General features: G+C 38.2%; 1 protein-coding gene across 1 annotated transcript in view; it reads left to right on the forward strand.

The window, feature by feature from the left end:
* Positions 1-25,772, forward strand: part of DYM (dymeclin) — a 382,373-nt gene that overhangs the window by 42,605 nt on the left and 313,996 nt on the right. The window contains 3 exon segments of the mRNA XM_032653952.1: positions 12,223-12,275; positions 19,124-19,217; positions 20,774-20,907. Of these exon segments, the coding sequence (XP_032509843.1) occupies positions 12,223-12,275; positions 19,124-19,217; positions 20,774-20,907 (281 nt within the window).

Raw genomic sequence — 25,772 nt, forward strand, 5'->3', positions numbered from 1 at the left:
CTAGTTCTGTATCATTCACATAATTTTTAAATGATTTAAATCATAACAGATGTAAGTTTTATAATAATACATCTATGATAACTTCTGTTAGGTATATATAGAAATTCCAGTTAGTGGTAATGTTCTAGATTGATATTATGTGGGTTTCCCTTAATAAAAAAGTAGCTAAATATTCATATTGAAAGAGTATTAAACTAGAAGTTTGACATATTTATTTTTCTATTGTGACCTGGGACCAGTTACTTAGCTTCTCCATTTCTGTCACTTGTAGATTGAGGATACTCTTATTTCGTTAGTCAACTTCTCAGGGTTTTTAAAAGAAATCAAATGAAATAATCAAGGTGAGAGAACCTTGAATAGTATATAGGCCTCTACAGATTACAAGTTATAGCTAATCAGCAAATTTATTTGCATATCAACAATTAATATGCTGAAGTCTTTGAATATATTTCTTCTGTAGGAGGTTAAACAGTTCTTTTCCTTAGTCTTCTCCCATGTTGAGATACTTTCTTTAAAATATAACTTAAAAGTTAGTTTCAACTCAATTTAGCCAAACAACCCCAAATTCTATGTTAGTGGAGTTCAAATTACTGAAAATCTGCTAAATGTTTACAATACTTAGTTGCAGTTTTGAGTTTTGTTAAATAAATTATTTTTCTCTCTAGTGTAAATATTTTTTTTTTAATCTGAGTTTATGTGGGAACTTAAGTTACTTCTACATTTGAGAATATGATAAGATTTTTTTTTTTTTTAGGTTGCTCTACAACCATTTGGTAAGCTTCTTTTCTAAGGTTATGTATTATTCAACCTCTTTTTTCTTTCTTTAATCCCGGAGGGCCAGCACCATGGCCTGGCAGTTTCCATTGGTACCTCTTACGTTACTTAAAAATTTGTAGTGTGGACACATGAAGAAGAATGAGATAGATGGGTTGACAGAAAAGAAAAGAGAAAGTTGAAAAAGAAAATGTTGGATGGTAGAAACTGCCTAAAGGACCACAAATAATTCCTTCTGGGGCTGTATGTTGGCTCCATGGCTTAGGTCCTGGGTCATCAATTAAGTTATCAGCCTAAGTATGCTGCTTCTGTGAACTCCCATGGTGAGTCTTTTACTTGCCAACTGTAGCCTGTCTGACTTGTTACACCAGCTGACTAAAATACTGTAAATAACTCTTACATATATTTTTATGTGTGACAGTTATCAGGAATAGGTGTTAAGTTCATTAGATGACCCGTTTTATATATTTATTTTGGTTGTGGACCCTTGTATTCTTGAACTACAGGCTTCATATGAAATTAGCTTTTTTCCCCTACCAACAAATGTTCTTTCTTGTTTATTTGTCAGTTTTGGAAAATCACTTGCCATCTGACAGTGGTACTCTGTTGATGAATGAAGGGATGCGTGCTGTAACAGTGAGCTCTGGTCTTTTTATTTTCATACACGAACTAATGGCAGGGTCTCCCTGAGGTTGTGGTGGAGAGCAGATCTAACCATCAAGGCCAGGGTTGTTTTTCTTCTGTCACCTCATGAATCATGGCTCATGACATCTGGACACATTTTCTGCATAAATGGGTGATATAGTTGATCATCTCTTTTTTTTTTTTTTTTTTTTTGTGGTATGCGGGCCTCTCACTGTTGCGGCCTCTCCCGCTGCGGAGCACAGGCTCCGGACGCGCAGGCTCAGCAGCCATGGCTCACGGACCTAGCCGCTCCGCAGCATGTGGGATCTTCCCGGACCGGAGCACAAACCCGTGTCCCCTTCATCGGCAGGCGGACTCTCAACCACTGTGCCACCAGGGAAGCCCCTGATCATCTCTTTATATTGAAAAATATCCACAGTTTTTTACTTCATATTTGCTAATTTTTTTCTTTTTCTATCACAATCGAACATTTCTGTATCCTCTTCACTATACCATTCTTCAAGTTAAGGCCAGAGTTGTTTGTCATGTAAGAGGATTGTAACACAGAGTTTAAATCCGAAGAAGCTGTAAACTCTCTGTACAGTGGTTTCTTGATATGCCCCACCATCCATGTTAGTTGATACAAAAATTGTCTGCCTGGTACAGTGAAAGAATTTAGGTGGTGTTGAATAGAATTTGTTTTAAATTTACAGTGACATGATAATTTGCCAGTTAGATGTCACATCCTTTATGAATTCCTCTCTATAGGCAATTTTAAAGGGGAAAAAAAAATCTGTATTTGTCATGAAGGTTCCTATGCTTGCTTACTGTCAACACATGCTTATCTGAATATAAAAATCATTGGATTTGGTGTCAAAAGATCTGGGTTTGTAATTTTGCAGATTTAGGAATATGTATGGGTTAAGCCACAGTTATGCATTTTGGTTTATACATTTTGGTGGGAATGGTAATTGGTTAAATCTTTCTGGAATGTAATTTGCAGTATTCATCAGAACAGAAGTGTCACTGACCTAGCAATTCCACTTCTAGAGTTTATGTTAAAGAGATGATTGGACAAGTTCAGAGATGTATGTATGAAGACATTGATAGCAATGTTTATAACAGAAAATTGCTAACAATCCTAAGTGTCCAGATGAATGAACAAACAAAAATGGTGCATCTGCACACTGGAACAATATGTAGTCGTTAATAATGATTATGTGTTTATAGATATGGAAAAATCCACAGCATATTAAGTGGTTAGAGCCAGTTATAAAATCGTTCACGTAGCATAATCTCGTTGAAGCAAAATTGTGTTATATAATATTAATTTTAAAAATGTGTATATTTATATAATTCTTCTGTGTAAGTTTTTATACCTTTATTTTTATGTTTCTTTTTTTTAACTTGTTATTTTGAAATAATTATAGATTCACAGGACGTTGCACACACACACACACACACACACGCACACACAGTAGTACAGGGGAGGTTCTTTGCATCCTTCCCTGTTTTCCCCAATGGTGACATCTTGCGTAACTCTAGTTCAGTACCAAAACCAGGAAATTGACACACAAAAGTTATTGAGATTTCAGCAATTAGTTATACATGCACTCATTTGTGTGCACATGTATAGCTCTGTACAGTTTTATCACATGTGTAACCACCACCACAATCAAGATGCATAACTGTTTCATACCAGCAAGGCTCCCTTGTGCTTTCCCTTCATAGCCACACCCATTCTTTCTACCTTCCGCATCTCTAAACCCTGGCAGCCGGTAATCAGTTTTCCATCTCTATAATTTTTTTATTTCAAGAAGGTTGTGTAAGTGGAATCATACAATATGTAACGTTTTGAGATTGGCTCTTTCATTCAGCATAGTGTCTTTGAGATCTGTTAAGGTGGTTCTGTGTATCATAGTTCGTTCCTTTTTTTTTGTTGAGTAATATTCTGTGTTGTGTGTATACTGTAGTTTGTTTCTGTTTAAAGACTTATTGAAGGACATTTGGATTGTTTCCAGTTTTGGGCTGTTATGAATAAAGCTGCTATGAACATTTGTGTACAGGTTTTTGTGTGAATATAAGTTTTTATTTCTTTGAGATAAATGCTCAAGAGTTCAATGACTGGGTTATATGGTAAATGCTTAGTTTTATACAAAACTGCCCAAACTGTTTTCCAGAGTGGCTGTATCACTTTACATTCTCACCAGTAATATATGTGATAACCAGTTTCTCTGCATCCTTGCCAGCATTTGATGTCACTGGTTTTTATTTTAACAGTTCTGATTGGTGTGTGGTGTTTCCTCCTGGTGGTTTTTAGTATGGTTCATTTTTACAATAATAAATACAAATTATTTTCTTTTTTAAAAAAGAAAAATTACTTAGACATAAGTTTCTTTTCTGCCAGTTATTAAACGTTACTTAATACTGAGAAGTTTTGCTAGGTGAATAAGGAATATTGATTTCCTTTGTAATCCACTAGTGTTATACTTCTGTAGTAACATATTAATGGAAATAAAATCAAAGCAGATCATCTACAGATTGACACAGCTGTTTTGATACTATTTCAAAATGTAAAACTACTTCAAAAATTACTAAATTATGCCTTATACTTGTCCTCTGCCCCATGGAGGGAAGAAAGGTGAAGACTGGCAAATTACTTATAAGATGTATTAAGGAATAAATATATGCAAAGTTTGACAGTTTAACACTTGTAGATTCATTTCATTTTGTCATTGAGGGGTTAGGGAGCTCACATTCATTGAGCGGAGTGTTGAGCACTTTCCACATGTTGCTACGTAGTCCTTACAACTATCCTATCAGATGGTGGCATCCTTATATCCATTTACATATGAGGAAACTGAGCTGCTCAAATTAAGTATCTTGGCTAGTCATACCAATAGGAATGAGGAAGCTGGAATTTAAATATGTGGCTTTGGAATCTTTCCATTATATGGGAGCATATGTTGTCTTCAGTAACGGGAATGGTTGGAAATCCATGCGAGCAGTACGCAGGAATGAGTTTGTTAATTGATGGTAATGGTTAAATCGAGAGGGTAGTACACTTGGAGTATAAGAATTGAAAGTGACCAGTCTGTGAATCTAGTGGGAACAGAATCATCTATATTATTTCTGTTACTGTTTCTTACTAGTGTTCCAATTTGGTATATTATTTTAGTGGAATTAAACTAGAATTTTTTTTTTCTTTTTTGACCACGCCATGCACCATGTGGCATCTTAGTTCCCTGACCAGGGATCACACCTGTGCTCCCTAAATTGGGAGGGCAGAGTCTTAACCACTGGACTGCCAGGGAAGTCCCTAAACTAGAATTTTTAAAGATTAGGTAGTTGACTGTGTTCTGCTTTAGTAATAGTAGTTTATCCAAGTTTGCTGGCCCAACAGTTGGCAGCAGTGGTTAATTATAGTGGTGGTTGTATCTGGTTAGGCTTTATTATATGTACTACTAGAGGCATTATTATTGTTGTTGCTGTTCACATTGTCCTTTTGTTTTTTGCTAAAAATTTGAAGATGATTGAAGACATTTAACGATTGTACACCTGGGGCACCTCGCTGCTCTGTGAAGAGTTCTGTTAGTGTGTCTCTATATATATTATAATATTCCAGCTGGGTTTTTTAAAAAAAATATTTATTCATTTGGTTGCATTGGGTCTTAGTTGCAGCAGGCTGTCTCCTTAGTTGTGGCTCCAGGGCTCCTTAGCTGCAGCATGCATGTGGGTTCTAGTTTCCTAACCAGGGATCAGACCCGGACCCTCTGCACTGGGAGCGTGGAGTCTTATCCATTGCATCACCAGGGAAGTCCAGTTAGTGTATATTTTTGATTTTTTTAAAATTTATTTTTGGCTGCATTGGGTCTTCGTTGCCGTGTGCGGACTTTCTCTGGTTCGCTGAGTGGGGGCTACTCTTCGTTGTAGTGTGCAGGCTTCTCATTGCGGTGGCTTCTCTTGTTGCAGAGCACAGGCTCTAGGCGTGTGGGCTTCAGTAGTTGCAGCAGTTGGGCTCAGTAGTTGTGGTGCACGGGCTTAGTTACTCCGTGCATGTGGGATCTTCCCGGACCAGGGATCAAACCCGTGTCCTCTGCATTGGCAGGTGGATTCTTATCCACTGTGCCACCAGAGATGTCCAGTTAGTGTATATTTTTGATTCTATGTTTATTGGCTTCCTATTTTATGTAGGATAAAATCCAAATTCCTTTAGATGGCATTAAGATTCTTCTCTCTTTTGCTCTATTTTACCTTGTAAGTCTTCTCTGCTACGTACACGTCCCAGCAGAGGCAGCAGAGGTGGCAGAGATGACAATGATTATTTGAGACATAACTTAGAAGTAATCCAGCTGTGTTATTGGTATTCATTGGGGAATTTTGTTGTGGAAACGGTCACTGGAACATGTGGAGAGTGAGAGGTTGACGTTGATGTTCTCTCCCGAGGGAGAGTCCCTTCATGAAATCTAAATAAGGAAGGGAATAGACTTAGGATATAGCCCAGAAATGGCCACATAATGTTTAAGAACTTCCCTATAGTTGTGAAAATCTTGATAATCACTTCCTTGCTGAATTATTTTCAGGGAAGCCCAATGAAGGTTCTTAAAACTGGAAAAATCGCTTAGACCAGTTTCAAATGTTGCAGTGTGTGTGAGAGCTTCTTGGGCATGGCTCTCCAGTCCCATAGGTCTCATTGTCCATCGGGGTGTCACTCGCAAAACTGAGATTCCTGTTCTGTGAATCCATCTGTTTATGTTGTTGCTGGAATGATAGCAGCTCTGAGGAGGAGGAGCCTGGTCTGCTGTCACATATAAGGATTGCTTCAGACAGAGTCACACCGGGCCGTTGGAGCAATATGATTGTTTATCTAGAGTTTAGTTCCTTTAGCAAATGTTTGATTAAGAGATGACTTGTTTTAAGTATTTATCCCTAATCTCTCATTAATGACATTTTCCATATTGACCTGGTTGTGGAGTTTATGTATACAGGAAGTTTGAAGACCTCTGTGATATTAATTTATTTAATCTGTATTGGTATGAATATTTGCTGCCTTTTTGCCCCCCTTTTGTATGCCTCCAGTGCCCCAAATCTGCCTTCAGAAACAGCATTTGGTTTCTAATTGTAACATTGGCATATTTTGCATTTCAATTTTACTTTTATTTACTGCAAATGATGATTTGTAAGTTGCCTGCTACCAGAACGTCTGAGTTCATTTGTTTAACTAAACAGTTCTGTGCAAAAATGCCTATAAACACGCAGCAACAGTTACCAGCCACCCCGGTTGCTTACCACCTCATTTTAGCTCTACATCAAGCACATGGGAAACATTATTCTTAAAATGTTCCGAAAAGTTTAGAAAATTGGAGGATGGAGGGATGGGAGGAAAGGAATTCTATTATAACAGTCAGTGTGTTGCTTTTGGCAGGGGTGTGCCTGGCTGATTTCCTTTGTAGAAATAACACTGCAACAAACAGAGCTTTATGAATCCTTCATTTAATAGGTAATTGCCATGTGTTCTTCTTTTGACTGAGCCACTGTACCAGGCGTGGTGGGGGAAGGCACGGATGAATGAGACATTTTCTCTGTTCTCACGGAGGTTATAATCTGGATACTCAAGATGCTTCTGATCGACAGTGGTGATTGTTGAGGAAGTGTGGTAGCTGTGGTGCTGTTTCAGATCACGGCCATGTGTAGGGGACGCAGGCTTGAGGGGCCTAATTACAGAATGGTAGGTGCTGGCTGGCTAACCACAAGCCAGAGCTTCTAGCAGAGGTGGGATAGTTCCCAGCTTTTCCTGTCTCTTCATCCTTGAGTGACAAAGAAACCAGCCTGCTTCAAAAAGTTATATTATTTTACATTTAGAAACAAATAAGTGTCTTTAAAAATATTTTAATAAAAATGTAAACTTGGGGGCAGATGTTGCCTTGAAATCTGGGGAGTGTGAAGTGTTTCTTGAGGGACGGGGAAGGAATTTTGTCCTCTGGTAGTGAAGTGTCTGACAAAGGCTTTCATTGATTCAGTGCATTTTTATTAAGTGCCTGATTTGTACCAGGCTGAGAATGCTGTGATGAGCAAGGAGCACACAATCTAGGGGGGGCTACAGACATAACTTGGCAGTCTTGCTACCGGGTGCTCAGTTTCATGATTGGGTGCTGTTGGGACAGAAAGAGGGCTTCTTACCTGGTCTTTGGTGATCAGAGGTGGTTTCCTGGAGGAAATGGTGTCCAAACCAACCTCACTAATACATGTTGGGATTAATTCTTTTTTTCAGGCTAATATTGTATTCAAAAGAAATCAGAACCTGGTTTTTGCTTTTGTTTTGGGAACACTCAATACCTTTCTGTTGAGAATGAGTTGAGAAACTGAACTCCATACTCCAGCCATCTGGTATATTTTTCCAGGCTTGTAGTTGATCATTCTCCAGTGTTGATTAACCTCTGCTTCCCAGAACCTTCCAGGCTCTCTGTGACTGCCATACCTTTTCGTACGCATTCCTTGTGTCTGGAAAGCCGTCCCTTTTTGTCTGCCCAACTGCCTTCTCTTCCTCCTTCAGGACAGACAGTCTCTTCCTCCTTCAGGACAGACAGTCACTTCCTCCAGGATGCCTTCCTTGAGTGCTAAGAGGGTAGGTTGGGACAGGGCCGGGCTTGATCTGCGTACTTCCCCTGCACTAAATAGTCTGTCTGATTCTTCATTCCTCTGTGTAGCCTGGAGGCAGAGGCAGCATCTTTCACAGAGCCCAGCATGTCCTGGGCACCCAGGCAATGTTTGTTGAACAAGCAAATTCCAAAGCTTTTGAAGATTGTAGCCACATGTATATAATTGAAGCTCTTGGTTCCAGCTGGTTTTAAGAGAGTGTTATTGACTCAAAGTAGAAGCACCAGTGAAACAGACTTTATGCATGTGGTCTAGTTATTAGCCTCATAAAACTCTTTACAGTCTTTTGCATTTTATACGTCTTTACTTTTATTTTTTGCCCGAGTAACCCATAAACTGAGTAATTCATAGTTTTCACTTCTTGCCAACTACTGATGTATATTATTAAATCTGACCACAGTGATTTATTATAATAGAAGTCTTTTGGTTATTAACAAAAATCAATGTGATTTAGCATATGTCAGAAAGAGGGGCTTATGTGATGAAGAGAAAGGGCTGTCTCATAGAATCCCAGATGAGAAACACAGCTAGGCTTCAGGAAGAACTGGTCCCAAGAATTACAAGGCCAGCAGGAATCCTGACTGTCCTTTTTGTTTATCTCTGCTGCTCAGTGGATAGAGGATGGCTTCCTATAACCCTCAGCATGGCAGGCCAGTTCCAGCCATACGGAGAACCTGTCTTTACATCTCAATTCCAAATTCCCCAAGACTCTGGCATAGCTTTTGTTAGATGCCTATCTCTGAGCCATCAGCTATGGCCAGGGAGTGGGGGTCAGGCTGAACAAGCCATGTCTGCTTCTGCTCACCCCTGAGGAGTAGGTGGGAAGGTAGAAGAAAGGGAGGGGGAGGACAGTAGACAGATCATATGAGGTGGGCAGACTCTCCAAAAATATCTAATACAGGGATAAAGACCAGGGACATGCAAACAGTTGACTATAGAATCATTTCTAGGTACTTTTGGCTAAAAATTTTTCAATCTTAGAAACTTAAAGATTACTTTGGAAAGATATTTATCTTTTTGAATATGAATATAATTTGAGATTCTTAAGGTAATGGCATATTCACTGAAGTAATTAGTTTTAGCTTTGTGTATATTCACAGTACTTCTTACACATGATACTGTCTTCAGTTGCTGGGAGACAAGTTCTAGAGTAGCTCTAATAGAAATAAAAGGTTAGATTGGAATGTATTTGAAGTTTTCTAGTAGCCATGTTAAAAATGTAAAATAAAACAGATGAAATTAATTTTAACAGTATGTTTTATTTAGCTCAGTATATCCCAAATATTATAATTTCATGAACATAAAGATTAATAATGAAGTATTTTCTATTTTAAAAAAAATCTTTGAAATCTGGTATGTATTTTGTATTACAGTTTATCTCAGTTGGGACCGGCCACTCTTCAGGTGGTCAGCCACTACATGTAAGCTAGTGGTTCCCATATTGGACAGCGTAGTTCTAGAAATAGCTGAAGTAATCCATTTTCTTTCATAGTTTCTCTAAAATTTTCTTGTCAAAAGCATTGGTGCTTATGGATTGTTTTTTTTAAAAAGTATGCTTCAGCAGCAACAGCAGAGAACCCTGGGAGGTAGGGGTTTTTAAACTAGCCCTTGAAAGAGTTGCCCATTTGGAGGATTTGCTATGTGCCATGTGTGTTGGCAGAAAAGAACAAAATTTTTAAACCAGTCACCAGGCTGTAAAGCTGGTTCTTGTTCTTCCGCTGATTCCTGGAATGTTACTTAAACTCCTTGGAAGCCTCAGTTTGCTTATCTATTGAAATAGGGTTTATAACTGTCCTGCTCATTAGAAGAGGTTCTCATGTGCTAATAAATTTGAAAGTGCTTTGAAAAACTTTTAAAGGGTTACATAGGTGTAAAGCATTATTTTAATTTATTAACTGGGAAAAAAGCAATGCATTTTGGAATCAATAGTAGCTCATTTATTGAGGTTTTACTTTGTGCCAGGCACTGTTCTAAGTGCCTTATACATATTACATAACTTAATAACCACACCTTTTGAAACAGGTACTGTTTTTATCATCTCTGTTTTATGTATGAGAAAACTAAAAGAAGGTTAAACGATCCCTAGGTTATATAGCTAGTAACTAGTTGAATTGGAATTGGAATGCACTTTTTTCTCTAAATTGTGGCAAAACGCACACAACATAAGATTTATCATTTTAGCCATTTCTAAGTGTTTACTTCTGTAGTATTAAGTAAATACATTCACATTGTTTTTTTTTTTTAAATTAATTAATTAATTTATTTTTGGCTGTGTTGGGTCTTCGCTGCTGCACGTGGGCTTTTCTCTAGTTGGGGCGAGGGGGGGCCACTCTTCATTGCGGTGCGCGGGCTTATCATTGCAGTGGCTTCTCTTGTTGCGGAGCACAGGCTCTAGGCGTGCGGGCTTCAGTAGTTGTGGGGCACGGGCTTAGTTGCTCCGCGGCATGTGGGATCTTCCCGGACCAGGGCTCGAACCCGTTTCCTCTGCATTGGCAGGCGAATTCTTAACCACTGCGCCACCAGGGAAGTCCTATATTCACATTGCTGTTTAACTATCTCCATCGTCCATCTCCAGAACTTTTTCATCTTCCCCAACTGAAACTCCATACTCATCACATACTAACTTGCTATCCCTCCCCCATCCCCCCACCTCCCTGTTCCCAACCACACCAATAACAACCACCATTCTACTTTGTCTCTGTGGATTTGACGTGGACTCATACAGTATTTGTCTTTTTGCAACTGGCTTATTTCACTTAGCATAATGTCTTCAAGGTTCATCCATGTTGTAGTGTGTGTCAGAACTTTTCCTTTTTAAGGCTGAGTAATATTCCATTGTATGTATGTACCACATTTTGTGCCATCATTCATCTGTTGATGGACACTGGTTGCTTCCACCTTTTGGCTATTGCGAGTAATGCTTCCGTGAATGTGGGTGTACAAATATCAGTCCTTTTGGGTATATGTATACCCAGAAGTGGAATTGCTGGATCATATGATAATTCTCTTTTTGATACTTTGAAAAGTTGCCATACTGTTTTTCATAGCACTTGCTCCTTTTTACACACCCATCAGCAATGCATGAGGGTCCCAGTTTCTCTACATCCCCTCCAACACTTTTTTTCCTTTTCCCTTCCCTCCCCTCCTCTCCCGTCCCCCCCGGTTCTTTTTTTTAATAATACCATCCTAATGGTGTGAAGTAGTATTCACTGTGGTTTTAATTCACATTTCCCTAATGACTAGTGATGTTGAACATATTTTCATATACCTGTTGGCCGTTTTTATGTCTTTGGAGAAATGTCTATCTGAATCCTTTGCAGATTTTTAAACTGGGTTGTTCGGGTTTTTTTGTTGTTGTTGAGTCAGAGTTTTTAAAAAATATATCCTGGATATTAGTGCCTTATCAGGTATGTGATTTGCAAACATTTTCTCCCATTCTGTTGGGTTGACTTTTCACTCTCTTGGTAGTATCCCTTGATGTGCAAAAGTTTTAAATTTTGGTTAAGTCCAATTTATTTATGTTTTCTTTTGATGATGCCTGTGTTTTTGGTGTCATATGTAAGAAATTACTGCTGGATCCACTGTCCTGTAGCTTCCCCAGTTTTTAAATCTAAGAGTTTTATGTCTTTCTCTCCTGTCTCTGTGTCAATTTGCATTGGCTTCTGTTTTTCTGTATATTTATAAATTATTGAAGCTTATGTCTGTGTTTTCTCTCTTTTCTTGCCTTGTTTCTTTTTTGTTGTTGTTGAACCATTTGAAAGTATTATAGAAAAATAATGGCATTTTTCTAAATAACTATAATCCTGTGATCAGTACTTCCTTGGAAATGGGCACATGAGGCCCCTGCCTTGTGCTCTGTGTTTGAGAATACCTTTCTCGAATTTTTCTAAGTCCCACCAGCCCCACCTCTCCTCCCTGCCTCAATACCTAAAAGGCAAGGCGCCCCAAGTGCTTTTCTTTAGGAGTCTCATGTTGAGAATTATAGTAAATTTTCTAATTACATTGAGAATAGAAGCTTTATTTAGCTGATATTATTGTTTACCACTGTACACCTTATTTTCCTTCTAAATTGTCTTTCTTGTCTTTATTTTTATGTATTCCTTTAACTGGTTAGTATGTACATAGTTAATGTTATAGTTATTAATTACCTTTTTTCTCATTTTCCAGTACCGAGTTGAAGCTCTTGGAGGAGGCAACCATTTCAGTCTGCAGGTCTTTAGGTAAGGAGGAAAAATGAATGTGTGTGTGTGTGTGTGTGTGTGTGTGTGTGTGTGTGTGTGTAATGTGTATATATATGTATGTGTGTGGAGACAGTTATTTCAAAATTTCTGTTACAGATTTTGCTGGTGCAATGTGAATTGAATTAATGAAGTGATATATTTTTGTTGATGATGATAATTATAATTGTACTAATAATTATATTCTTGGTGTTTATTGATGCCTCTAGAGGTTCTCATTCAGTTAACAGCAATGAGACACATGCTTGGTTTATTTGCGGTAGTGGTAATGGACTCCACTAAGCCGTAGAGCTTATTCTTTTTACAAATTTTGAAATACTGAGAAAAACCCAAAATATTCTTTGTTTTGTAGTTGCATGTATAGTTCCTAGAGAATATGGATCATTCATCCTTTGCTTTGCCAACTGCATGCACTATATATGCTGTTGCTGGATTTGTTAACTAGAATAATTATCACTCAATAGGAAAATATATTAGGAATCTTCTCAAATTAGTAATAACAACTTGATATTATGGTAAAGTGCATGGGCTCTGGAATTATTTCATGGTCTTAATTATAGCTCTGTTACTTAGTAGCTGAGCTTTAATTTCCTCATCTAAATTGCAGGATTCTCATGGGAAGAAGTCAGATAACATACGAAACATCCAGTATAGTGCCTAGCATCTCGTCATTATTCATTATTTATGTCAACAAATGTTACCTTTTTTTGGACCTCATTTCTCAAATACTTTGCTTTCAAATTGGTAGCAATTGGAAAGAAATGTATGCTTTAAAAAATGTGAATGATTATACTTACATTTCATTGTTGCTTTGAAAATTAGAGATAACGTATCTGTGAAACGACTGGTGGACCGGAGCTTAATAAGTGATGACGAGCTTGTTTTTAAATCAAGCTTATGGATGTGCTCCATGTAAGCTATGTGGCTAACTCCCATATAAGTTACTCTGCCAAAAACAGTCTTTGATGAAATATTTTTGCTTTTAAAAACAAATTATGTTGGTAATGATAGAGGTGGTATTATAATAGTTACCTTGAATTTTGTCTGCAGTTATAACCATAGATTTGAGGATTTTGCGCTAAACAGAGCTGACTATCAAAAACCTATATGACAGTTTGCTGAAAATTAATTTTATGTAACAGTGATATTATGCAGTTATTATGATGATGGTTTTTAATGTGACCTTGGGGTTTTACAAAAATAACATTTTAAAATTGGGAGTAATAGTTACTTATTAATACAATGTGGAAAGCATACTAAAGTGTAAAAAAGGCAGTAATTGCTCATATTCCACAACCCTGACGTAGCTATTGGTAATATTTTGCCTTCTGTTATTTATTCTTTGGATATACATTTACATGCATATTAAATACACATACTCAATTATTTTAATCTGTGTTTTTCACTTGATATTATGTATCTAAGTATGTCATTCTATATTTAAAACTACTTTGGAGAATAGCAAATATGTGTATGTGTATATATATATATATATATATAATATATATATATTTAATTCCCCATATTCTAACAATATAGTGGTATAGTTAAAATTAAAGTCTTCCCATATTAAACAGTGCAGGAAATCATTGCTAATCTTTTGTGGTAAGATCAAAATTTTATCAGTAATTCTGTGTGTATTGACTTATATGCGCAATTTTATGTAAGTGGTATTATTTCTACGTTTTCACTTAGCAGTATTCAGGAACTTCTTTCCATGTTAATAGATATAAATGTATATCAGTTTTAAGGGCTATGTGGGTATGTAACAATTCTCTCTTTTTTAAATTTTTTTGGTCTGAAAATGTTTTCATTTTTCCTTTGCTTTTGGAGGATATATTTGCTGGGTGTAGAATTCTAGGTTGGCATTAATTTATTTCCATACTTTAAATATACCATTCTGTTATTTTTCTGGTTACTCTCATTTTTGTTGAGATTAAAACTGTCCAAAAAAAAAAAAAAAGCTGTCAGTGTTAATGTTGTTCCTTTGAAAACAATGGAGTTTTTTTCTTCTGGATGCTTTTAAGTTTTTCTTTTCTTTTTTTTTTTTTTTTTTTAAAGAAGATGTTGGGGGTAGGAGTTTATTTATTTATATTTGCTGTGTTGGGTCTTCATTTCTGTGCAAGGCCTTTCTCTAGTTGTGGCAAGCGGGGGCCACTCTTCATCGCGATGCGTGGGCCTCTCACTATCACGGCCTCTCCTGTTGCAGAGCACAGGCTCAGTAGTTGTGGCTCACGCGCCCAGCCGCTCCACGGCATGTGGGATCTTCCCAGACCAGGGCTCTAACCCATGTCCCCTGCATTAGCAGGCAGATTCTCAACCACTGCGCCACCAGGGAAGCCCTAAGTTTTTCCTTTTTGTCCTTTGGTTTTCAACATCTTAGAATATGCTGAGGAGTATTTTTACTTCCTTCTCTCCTTCCTTCCTTTCTTCTCTCCTTCCTCCCTCCCTCCCTGCTTGAGGTTTGTAGAGCTTGTTAAATCTGTGGGTTGATGTCTTTCATCAGTTTTGGAAAATTGTCAGCCATTATCGATTTATACATTGTTTCTGTCCTATTCTGTCTCTCCTCTCCTTCTAGGGTCTCTGTTATATTTGTGTTAACATTTTCATTGTGTTGCATAGGCTTGTTAGGCTCGCTTGCTCTCTTTTTTTTTTTTTTTTTTTTTGTATTTTATTTTCTTTTTTACTTTCTCTCTGACCTTCCGTAGGATATTTTTTTATTAATCTGTCTTTAGTTTACTAATCTTTTTTCTGGTAAACACATCTATTGAGATTTTTAAGATAAAATTTAAATTTTAGAATAGCTTTAGATTTATAGAAAAGTTGCAAAGCTATGTAGAGAGTTCCCATATAACCCTCTTTAGTTTCCTCTATTGTCAACATCTTACATTAATATGGTACATTTGTTACACTAAGGAATCAACAGTGGTACATTACTATTAACTAAACTTGACCCTTTATTCAGATTTCACTAGTTTTCCCAAATGTCCTTTTGGACTTTTTTCTGTTCCAGGATACTACATTACGTTTAGTCATTAAGTCTCCTTAACCTCCTCTTGTCTCAGATTTTCCTCAATTTTAATGACTTTAAGAGTTTTGAGGAATACTGGTAGAGTATTTCTAGAATGTCCCTCAGTTCGTTTGATGTTATTCTCATGGCTAGGTGGGGGTTATGGATTTGTAGGTGGAAGATCATAGAGGTGACATACTGTTCTCAACACATCATATCAGGGATACATGCTATTAACATGAGTTTCACTGATGATATTGACCTTGATTATGTGGCCAGGGTTGTTTTTGTCCATTTTCTCCACTGTAAAGTTGTGCCCCTGCCCTGCTGTTGCCTTCATTTTGAAGGAGAGTTTTTCTGGATACAGAATTTTTGGTTGGCATTTATTTTTTCATATCCCTTTGACTATATCATTCTGTTGCCTTCTGATAAGTCATTTTTTGGTTACTGCTGTCAAGATTTTGTCCTTGCCTTTACAAAATTTTAAAATTTATTCTTTATTCTGCTTGGGGTTTGTTGATGTTCTTGGATACGTAGATTGATGTTTTTCATCATTTTGGGGATGTTTGTGGCCATTATTTTTGTTGGGCTTTTTATATTTATTACTTTCTTCTATGAATCTGCACATGGGGTTCTCTGGGTCCAAACAGATTTCTTATTAAATATCTCACAGTGAATTTTAAGTGCATTTCCCCCACTTTTTCCTAGTTCTTACCTGCTGGGATAGTGCTATGAGAGCCAGGTCAGTTGTTTTATGTGAGGAGGTGAGGTTTGCTCTGTGTTTGGCTTGTTTAATTCTTACCAGTTGTTTTCTGGGACTTGTCGCCTCTGAATCTGTATAGCAAGGTATTGGGTGGGACGGTTAACGTAAGGTTTCTGGTTGGAGTAGACAAAAGTACTTTCAGGCAGTTAGGCTTGTGAATGATCCATTGATTACCAAATAAAATTTTAGTCCAGTTCTATAAAATTTGTAGTTAGTTAAAGTGTTTCCTGTTTTTAGGGGAAAAGGACTATCCTTACTCAGCCTTTTCATGAGCTTGTATCTTTTTGTATTTTTTCATGGGTATTTTATTTTTAATTCTTTAAAAAATTTCTCACTCATACAGAGGCAGACAGAATAATGACCTCCTGTATGCTCATCTCCCAGTTTCAATCATTTTCAACTAATGGCCAGTCTTGTTTCATCTGTATCTCTCACCTATTTATTGACATATGGATATGTACAGAAAAGTGCACAAGTAAAAAGTGTATACAAAAGAAAAAGCGTATCCTCACATAATTAATTTGACACAAACCTCTGGCATTATATTATTTCATCCATAGATATTGTGATATGTATCTCATAATAACAATTTTTTAATGGAAAAAATACCATTATCTACTAAAAACAATTTTTAATATCGCAAAACATCCACTGACTGTTCAAATTTCTAATTGTCTCAGTTTGTTTCAATCAGGAGACAAATAAGTCCATACATTATTATTGGTTAATATGTCTTTACATTCTTTTCAGCGCAGGTTCCTCCTGAATTTGTCTTGCCTTGTTTCCCCTCTCAATTTTCTTATTGAAGAAAGTGGGTAGTAAGAGTTTCCCACAGTGTAATTTTGTCGATTGCATCCTTATGGATTGTTAGCATGTCTCTGTCTTTTATATTTATGGTATATTGGTTATTGGATCTTGGAGATCGTGGGTATTTTAGTGAGATACTGGGAAAGGTTGTTTCAGGGGCTGGAAGCAAGGTCAACCTCTCACCCCAGGTGGAAGTCCTCTTTATAATACCCTTGTCTGAGTATTACCTGGAATTTGCTTGAACTCCTGTGGAGATGGAGAATTCCTTTTTCACAAAGCCAGTTCAGTTAACAGATTGCTTCAAGTTCAAGCTCTAGAGTTAAATGAGTTAGTTTTCCATTACTGAAGTATTATCGTTACTTGAATTTTTACAGATGAAGAAACTGAGGCATGGGGAGGTTAAGTAAGTTGCCAGGTGTCACACAGCTAGTCAGTGCTGGAGCTGGGCTTTGAACGTAGTCACGTTCTGTAGTCCAGTTCCACGTGCTTTTCTGCCTTCCTGTCAGACATCCCCTGTTCCTACTCTGGTCCTGAAGCACTTTCAACTTCAATGTAGCATTTGATTTTTGCCAGTTAAGTTTGATCCTGTTAAATTCCACTGAGGTATTTTGGAATATTGAATCTACCATTGAATATTGTTTTTGAAACATCATTAAGTGTACTTAATTTTATAAATTTATTACCCCATCTACATCTTGTCCAAAAGAGTACTTTGGAAACTTAGAATGTCATCCACATTAAGAGAGGGAGTTCCGTTTGTAAGTATCTTCTTAGTACCTGACACAGTGCTGGGCACATGTAAGTAGCTCCATGAAGACATGCTGAATGAATGAAAAGGGTACACAAAACTTTAATTACATCAGTCTAGTGGTCTTGGTTGTTCTTTCTAACAACACAGGGTTTTTTTGTTTGATATTTTAATGGCTAACCATAAAATTCAAGTGATTACTTATAAAGCCATTCAATAATGAAGGGGCTGTTGAATGAACACAAGATTGTGAAGTTGAGATTCAGAAATATGGTTGAAGTCCTGTCAGCCTCAGCATTTTGTTTTGATTTACAATAGCTATGAAATATTAATTCATACAGAGACACACTTGCACACATTAACTGGGTTTTTTTTTGTTTAGTTTGGTTTTTTTTTTTGGCTGTGTCGCGTCTTAGTTGTGGCACACGGGACCTTTGTTGAGGCATGCGGGATCTGTCATTGCAGTGTGCGGGCTTCTCTCCAGTTGTGGCCTGCGGATTTTCTCTCTCTAGTTGTGGCGCGTGGGCATGGTTGCCCCACGGCATGTGGGAACTTAGTTCCCTGACCCGGGGTTGAATCCATATCCCCTGCATTGGAAGGAGGATTCTTTACCACTGGACCACCAGGGAAGTCCCCTACATTAACTGGTTTTTAAAAAGCCGTTTGTCTTGAAATCTCAGGATAGTCTTTCATTAAGCTAAACCCAAAGCTTAAAAGTAGGCAGTTTTTGATTCAGAGTGAAACTCTAACAATATCTAATCACGTGTCTATTCTGAATTATGGAATCTGGACAAAAACCTGCCCTAACTTAAAACACAGGTTGCCCCTTGCTACTCACAGTGGGGCTCTCCACCCAGCAGCAATGGGCATCACCTGCAGAATCTCAGGACTCACTTCACACATGCAGAATCAGAATTTAAACTTTAATGAGAATGCCAAGTGATTTAAATGCACATTAAACGTTGAGAAGCGCTGTCAACTTCAGTAGTGTAGGGTGGCCGTGGGATTCTGTACTTCCAGCAAGCTCCCAGGTAATGCTGTTGCTGCTGAACCACACTTGGATTAGCAAGGTGCTATACATTTTATCACAATGAGAAGATTATACAGTTACTTGCATCTACTCTCAAGCTGTGACAAGAACACATACCCAGCAGATAGACCTGGGTTAATTGGACAGTTACTGAGCGCTAAGCAGGTGGGCTGTAATGGTGTACTTATTCCTATGTATATCTTTTCTTTACAGTTTTGGATTCTGAGATGAGGTGGCTGTTTTCTCCTACAGTTTCTATTATTTCCATTTGTAAATCATGTTTCGTTGTTTAGAATTAAGACCAAGCAGCAATCTCTCTCTTTGCTAATTTTCCCAATTAGATTTGAAATTGACAATAAGGTTCATCCCTGAACAACTTCAATCTGACATTTGGCTTTGTAAATGTTATGATATGCTCATTTTGATTTCGGTTCTTAACTTTAACTTTTAAAAACCTTTTCTTCTCTTGCAGTTGAAAACAATCCTCGAACAGGAAACCTTGGTGCACTAATTAAGGTCTTCCTGTCTAGAACCAAAGAACTAAAACTTTCAGCAGAATGTCAGAAGTAAGCTGGATGATTAAATCACACTCTCTCTATATTTAATTTATATTTAACAGTATGATTTTTCATTCATTGGTAGAAATAGGGTATGGTCTTGGAATTGTTCTCATTATTAAGGCAAAAAGTAAAAGAGGTTTTAATTTACTGTCCAGGTCATTGTAGTGAAATTATAAATTCTGGAATCTGATTTCAGCATTTTAGACAATCTTTAGAAATATATTCTTTAAGAAGATTAATTGTGTAATTATTATTAAAAAAAGGTAATTTTCTCCCATTTCCACTGCTGGTTGTATCTAATTTAAATACAGTAAGTCCCCTACATATGAACCTTTAGATTGCAAACTTTCAAAGATGCGAAAGTGTGTTTGCATGTCCAGTCGCGTAAGTTAGTTCACGTATGTGGCGAACATTGTCACATGTGTGCATGCTCTACAAGTGGTCGTGCTTTTGTGTACTTTACAGTACTGTATAGAGTACCGTAGTACAGTACCTTTATTTCAAGCCCAGGATGTCTGGAAGCAAGCATAAAAGCAGTGGTGATGTAGCTGGTACTGCTAAGAAGTGCCAAGTGATAACGATGGAAACAAAAGTGAAAACAATTTTGAGAGTGGAGCAAGGCGTGTGGAAAGTATTATAAACCTATTACAGTACAGTACTGTTTAGCTGAGTCTGTTAGTTGGGTACCTAGCCTAGCTTTGGTTGGACTTATGAACATGCAGTCAGAATGGAACTCGTTTGTATGTAGGGGACTTACTGTAATGACTTAGTGTATTATTTCATTCCACATTTGTTTCCTTTATTTCTTTCATATTAGGTGAACGAAGGTTTAGATTAGATATTATGGTTTTTTATTTATATAGTGGAAGATTCACCTTTTATCCACCCGAGCATTTTTTGAAACCATTTTTGGAGGGTAGTCTCTTAAAAGATTGCTCATTGCCCTGTTTCCAAATAATTTATATTGAATCCAATTAAAATTGTTGTGAGTCTATGATTATTAATACAAATACCAGGTATTGTACTGTGCAGCTGGTGATGCCCCATTTAAAATTTTGGTTGTGGGGACTTCCCTGGCGGTCCAGTGGTTAAGACTCCGAGCTTCCACTGCAGGGGGCATGGGTTCAATCTCTGGTCCGGGAATTAAGATCCCACATGCTGCAGGATGCAGCCAAAAAAAATAATTTTTTTTTGGTTGTGTATTTGCATATATTCTCTTTATGTTACTATAGTTTTCATGTTTTCTATTTTTAGTTTTCTTTTCTTTGAATTGCCTGTTTATGGGGCAACTATAAAGTTAAGAACAAAGAGCAGTCATGCCTAAAGGAAAAAAAATTTAAAGTTGACTCACTATGTAAAATACACAGGATGAAATATGAGGTAAATTATAGTAGATATCGTTGGTCCAGTGTCATAAATCATGAGCCATAAAAAAAAAGTATGGACATTGTTCTAATATTACAAACAAAATGGGCAAAATGAGAAATCAGTGGACTAGAAATAAAGTGATTGTGCTCATGATTAAATACTGATTCTTGTGTAATTTTGCTCTTTCTTTCTAGCCACATCTTCATTTGGCAGACACACAATGCTTTGTTTATTATTTGCTGTTTGCTGAAAGTGTTCATTTATGAGATGTCAGAGGAAGAGTTACAACTTCATTTTACTTATGAAGAAAAATCTCCTGGCAGTTACAGTAAGTATTGCCTTTGAAGATGTTCTGGGATAATGTGTGTAACATATAAGGATAGAATTTGAAGAATTAGAAGTATAATTTTGAAAATTCTACTTTTCCTCATAATTTTTTTTTGGCCGTGCCATGTGGCACGTGGGATCTTAGTTCCCCGACCAGGGATCGAACCCGTGAACCCGGCAGTGGAAGCATGGAGTCTTAACCGGTGGACCGCTAAGGAAGTCCCAATTTTCATTTTTAAGTGACCTGACACCATCACTCTTTCTTCCCCTATATTAATTTAAATGAGCTGAGGGCTTCCCTGGTGGCGCAGTGGTTGAGAGTCCGCCTGCTGATGCAGGGGACACGGGTTCGTTCCCCGGTCTGGGAAGATCCCACATGCCATGGAGCAGCTGGGCCCGTGAGCCATGGCCGCTGAGCTTGCACGTCCGGAGCCTGTGCTCCACAACGGGAGAGGCCACAACAGTGAGAGGCCCGTGTACCGCAAAAAAAAAAAAATAAAAGAGCCGAGACACTTATAATTTTTTCTTTTTTCTCTTTTTTTAAATAAGGGTGCCGGTAAGATTGAGACTTTTCTTTATTTTGACTTCTATGTGTATGGGAAATAAAAATAAAAATCACAAATATTCCTTTCAAGAAACAAATGTCAATTTAAATACCATTACTAGGCCAACACATTATTAAGGGAGACAACCAATCAGAATTACAGATTTTATAAATGTTAAAGGTTACTTTCATAGGACATAACTGTCTCTGAGTCTGGGTATCTCTGGGACTGCTTGATCAGAAATAATGTTTTTAAGTATAGTTTTATGATGCCAAAGTATATTGTCTTTTTCTAAAGATACAGAAAAAGGTTACTTTTTTCTCCTGATATTGCCGAAATTTTTTTTTTCCCCGGTAGTTAGGAGAGCCTATAGTTTTCAAGATCAACTGCTGGTGTTTCATTTCTTAGCATTAAAAGTTACAACCTGGAAAATAAAAGGGCATAATGGGATTATTAACAGTTCAAATACAGGGAATGCAGTTTTGCACCTACTCTTCACGCTTGCTTCTCCCTTCCTCAAGGCAAAGGCACTGTTGCTTCTGAGTTTCCTGGGTTCATTTTTCAAAACACACCTCTGCCTTCATCAGGCTTTCTCGCCCACCTAGAGCTTTATACATTGAATATGTTTAATTTACTACCTTGATAATCAGCCTTCTATATTTGTTAAATATATACTGATGTCTCAATGGTTAGAGGTTTTAATCAGGATTGTATCTTGTATGTGTTAGTTTTGTTAATGCTAGGCTTTGTTTTTGTGCCAAAACATAGTTCTGTTTAGTGAGTTGCATTCCTTTCCAGGAAGTTCTGTCAGCAAGAATGGAGTGAATGTTTATCCCCGTTGGGCCTGAGAGCATAGTCCAACCAGCACCTGTAAACCCAATACTTTGTTTTGCATTATGTCACAAAAATTAAGCAAATATTGTGCTTTATTTAACACAATATCATTTTTATTTTAATATAAGATCATTTTTTCCCATTACCATTGAGCAAATTGATGCACTTGAGAGATACACTGTGCTTATTTGGGGGCCAAACGTCTTGCCACAGTACCCTCTCTGTACCTGCACTCCTCGCTCACATCCAGGCTTGAGAAGCATGGTTTTGTTGTACATCCCAGGTAGCCTCATGTAGAGGCAGGACAAAAACGACACTCTTCAACCATGGCCACTATCAAGATGGTCGTCTCACTGAAAGAGCTGCCTGTGAGGTTTGGTAATTGGTGATTTTGTGTGCTGACAGACTGTCCTGTTCCTTTATCCGGTTGGCAATTCAGGATTTTATACATGCTCTTTTGTTCTTTTCATTTGCAGCTGAGCTGCTGTTTGTCCACCAGCTTAAGTCCAGTGAACGTCTCCTTAAGGTTAAAGACTTGCTGTTTTTGGCATGTGTAATTATTTTCATCGTAGCCTTAGGTTGTTAGTTTGAGATTTCTACTTCTCATCACTAGTATAAGTCCTTTTTTATATTTTCTGTCAACGTCTTTTTACAGTTTGTAAAAGTGTGATAAAATTAAATGATTGCACAGGTACTGTTGAACGGTAAAAAATGGAACCTCACTCTGAAAACATCCATTTGTTAGCCAGTATATGAATATCTGACTTAGGTGTGTAAAAGACTGTTCAGGGATAGGTAAGATACAGTGGTAAGGGTTGTTTGAAGGTTGAATTGACAAAAGTAGAGGGCCATCTGCAAACAATTGAGCAAATCAACCAAGGCATTTTAGGATTGTTGGGTTATTACAGCATACTGAATTTTTTGTTTATCCCAACTCACTGTAATACTGCCATGATCAGATGGATATTGCTGCCATATTCAGTGAAGCCATCTTTACGAGGGTTGTATGACTCTTAGTCTGCTCTCAGTTTGTAATTGAAATTTGTGAGGATTTCATATTTGAACATTTTCCTATAGGCTATATATGATGTGGTAGTAGATTGTTTGCTAGAGAGAATTTGTATCGTTATGCAAACATAGCTCTTTCCACTATTCCATGCCTTCCAGAATAGTCAAGGGGACAAAGCCAGCCCTAGGCAAAACTGTGAAGTACTACAAAATTGTTTGCATTCCCTTTGCCTTCAATGCAAGTTTTCCTTTCCTCTGTCTTGGTATTATGTCCTATTTTTGCTGATACAATAACTGATATTTATTTTACATTTTTTAATGCATAAAGCCAATCTTTTAAGTCCTTAGGGGCCTAAATCTGTTGCTGGCTTCTGCAGACACTTAGGTAACTTGTTTCCTTATGTCTTTGATGGTGCTGACTGTGAGCTTTTATTTGTTTGATCTTAACCAGAGGCCCCAAATAAGGGTAGGATTTGCATTTGCTTCTAACGGGATCCAGGGGCTGCACCATAGGCCACTTCAGTCTCCTTCAGCAGCTCTTGGCTTAATGTGGCTCTCAGGTTCAGCTTCCCAGTGGCAAGTCTGAAGACTTAGTCTCCCAGTAGCTGGCTTCATCCTCAGGGACACCCTACCCTTAGAGTTTGCTTATTGTTCAGTGTTTTACTCTGGATTCAAGCCACGGTTTGTTTGCTTGTAGCGGTGCTTCTTTTTGGTTATGGTGCTGGGGTCCTTGGAGATTTCCTTTACTTTATGGAAGCCCATCAGTGCACTAAAGAGTGTATTTTAACCAAGAACTCGTTGTTTTGTACAAGAGGGCCCTTTGGAGTAACTACTCCACAATACTGCTGCCAGTTAGAGTTTCTTTACAGATATTTTTAATTTTTTAAATGAGGGAAGATACCTTAGGAGATTGAGAGACTGAAGATAAAAAAAAAAAAAGATGGGCGAGAAGCAGTAAAAAGGTCCAGGGAAGTAAGAGGCACTAGGATCTGGAGCACAGAGAGGGAACACAGGTTTGCTCTGGAAGAACGTGCCGCCTGTGTCCCAGAAGGGGCAGGTGAGAAGGAGGGGGAGGAGGAATGGCACCTGCCGAGAGCTGGGCGGAGCAAGACGTGTGGGCCTGAGGAGCCTGGGAACCAGTTAGCACAGCTTTGTGCAGAGTAGAAAGAGACTAGGCACGGGCTTCCCTGGTGGCGCAGTGGTTGAGAGTCCACCTGCCGGTGCAGGGGACACGGGTTCGTGCCCCGGTACGGGAAGATCCCACATGCCGCGGAGTGGCTGGGCCCGTGAGCCACAGCCGCGGAGCGGCTGGGCCCGTGAGCCACAGCCGCTGAGCCTGCGCGTCCGGAGCCTGTGCTCCACAACGGGATCCCAGGCCAAAACAGTGAGAGGCCCGCGTACTGCAAAAAGAAAAAAAAGAGACTAGGCACTTGTCAAGTCCAGGTAAAAGGCTTGCTTGACTACGTTTCCTTGGCGCAGAATAGTTCAATATATATTTATTTTTAAAAATCATTTATTTTGTAGGACTTGATCTCAAGCATAGTAGATTAAACATACATGATCATCTTTGCTGAAAGATCAGTAAAGGGATTTTTAATAAGTTATGAATTTATTAGGTTAAAGAGAAAGAGAGGGGGACACAATGTTTTTTGGTTTTTTTTTTTTTTAAGTCTATTGAATTTGTTACAATACTGCTTCTGTTTTATGTTTTGTATTTTTGGCCGTGAGGCATGTGGGATCTTAGCTCCCCAATCAGGGATCAAACCCTCACCCCCTGCGTTGGAAGACAAAGTCTGAACCACTGGACCGCCAGGGAAGTCCCCACAATATTAGTAACATTTTGCAAGTTGGAAAACTGAGTAATGCTGAATTAAACTGACCAGTGAAAGCTGGGAGCTAAATGCCTTCAGGGTTGGAGAACTTCAGAGAAAAGCCAGTTCTTGCTGCAGAATCCTGGAGATGCTTAGGAATTAGAAGTGCCAGGTGTCTCTGAAGGCAGACAACCAGGGGGATTGATGGAAAGATATCTCCCCTGTCATGTACAGTCATGGGACCACCCCTTCCCCAGTTTAGTACTAAAATCTGCTCTCTGTAGAGGCTGGACCAGTGGGGCCTCCCTTAGTGAGCTCTTGGGCACAGTGGAGGCAGTGGTGTACCGAGAACAGGGTTAAGAGAAAAGGCTACAAAATGGAAGAGTGAGGCATCTTGACTTGGCTTCTAGAATGCTGGCACTGGGGTTTTACCCACCCCACTTTCTTTCCTGCCAGAAGACGAGTGGATACTCTTCTGGAGAAAATGAACCCAAAACAGGGACAGACTTATAGAAATGGACATTTAGATGCCCCTCAGTGAAGCAGCTCACAACCCACCTGTGGGAACCACCGCATGGCAGGCTGTGCCGTTTGTCTCCCTCTAGCTGGTAGATGGGGAGTCAGGGATCCCATACAGGTGAGAAAACTTATAATTTGTGAGAGACCAA

This window comes from Phocoena sinus, chromosome 14, assembly GCF_008692025.1.
Source record: "Phocoena sinus isolate mPhoSin1 chromosome 14, mPhoSin1.pri, whole genome shotgun sequence".
Lineage (NCBI taxonomy): Eukaryota > Metazoa > Chordata > Mammalia > Artiodactyla > Phocoenidae > Phocoena > Phocoena sinus.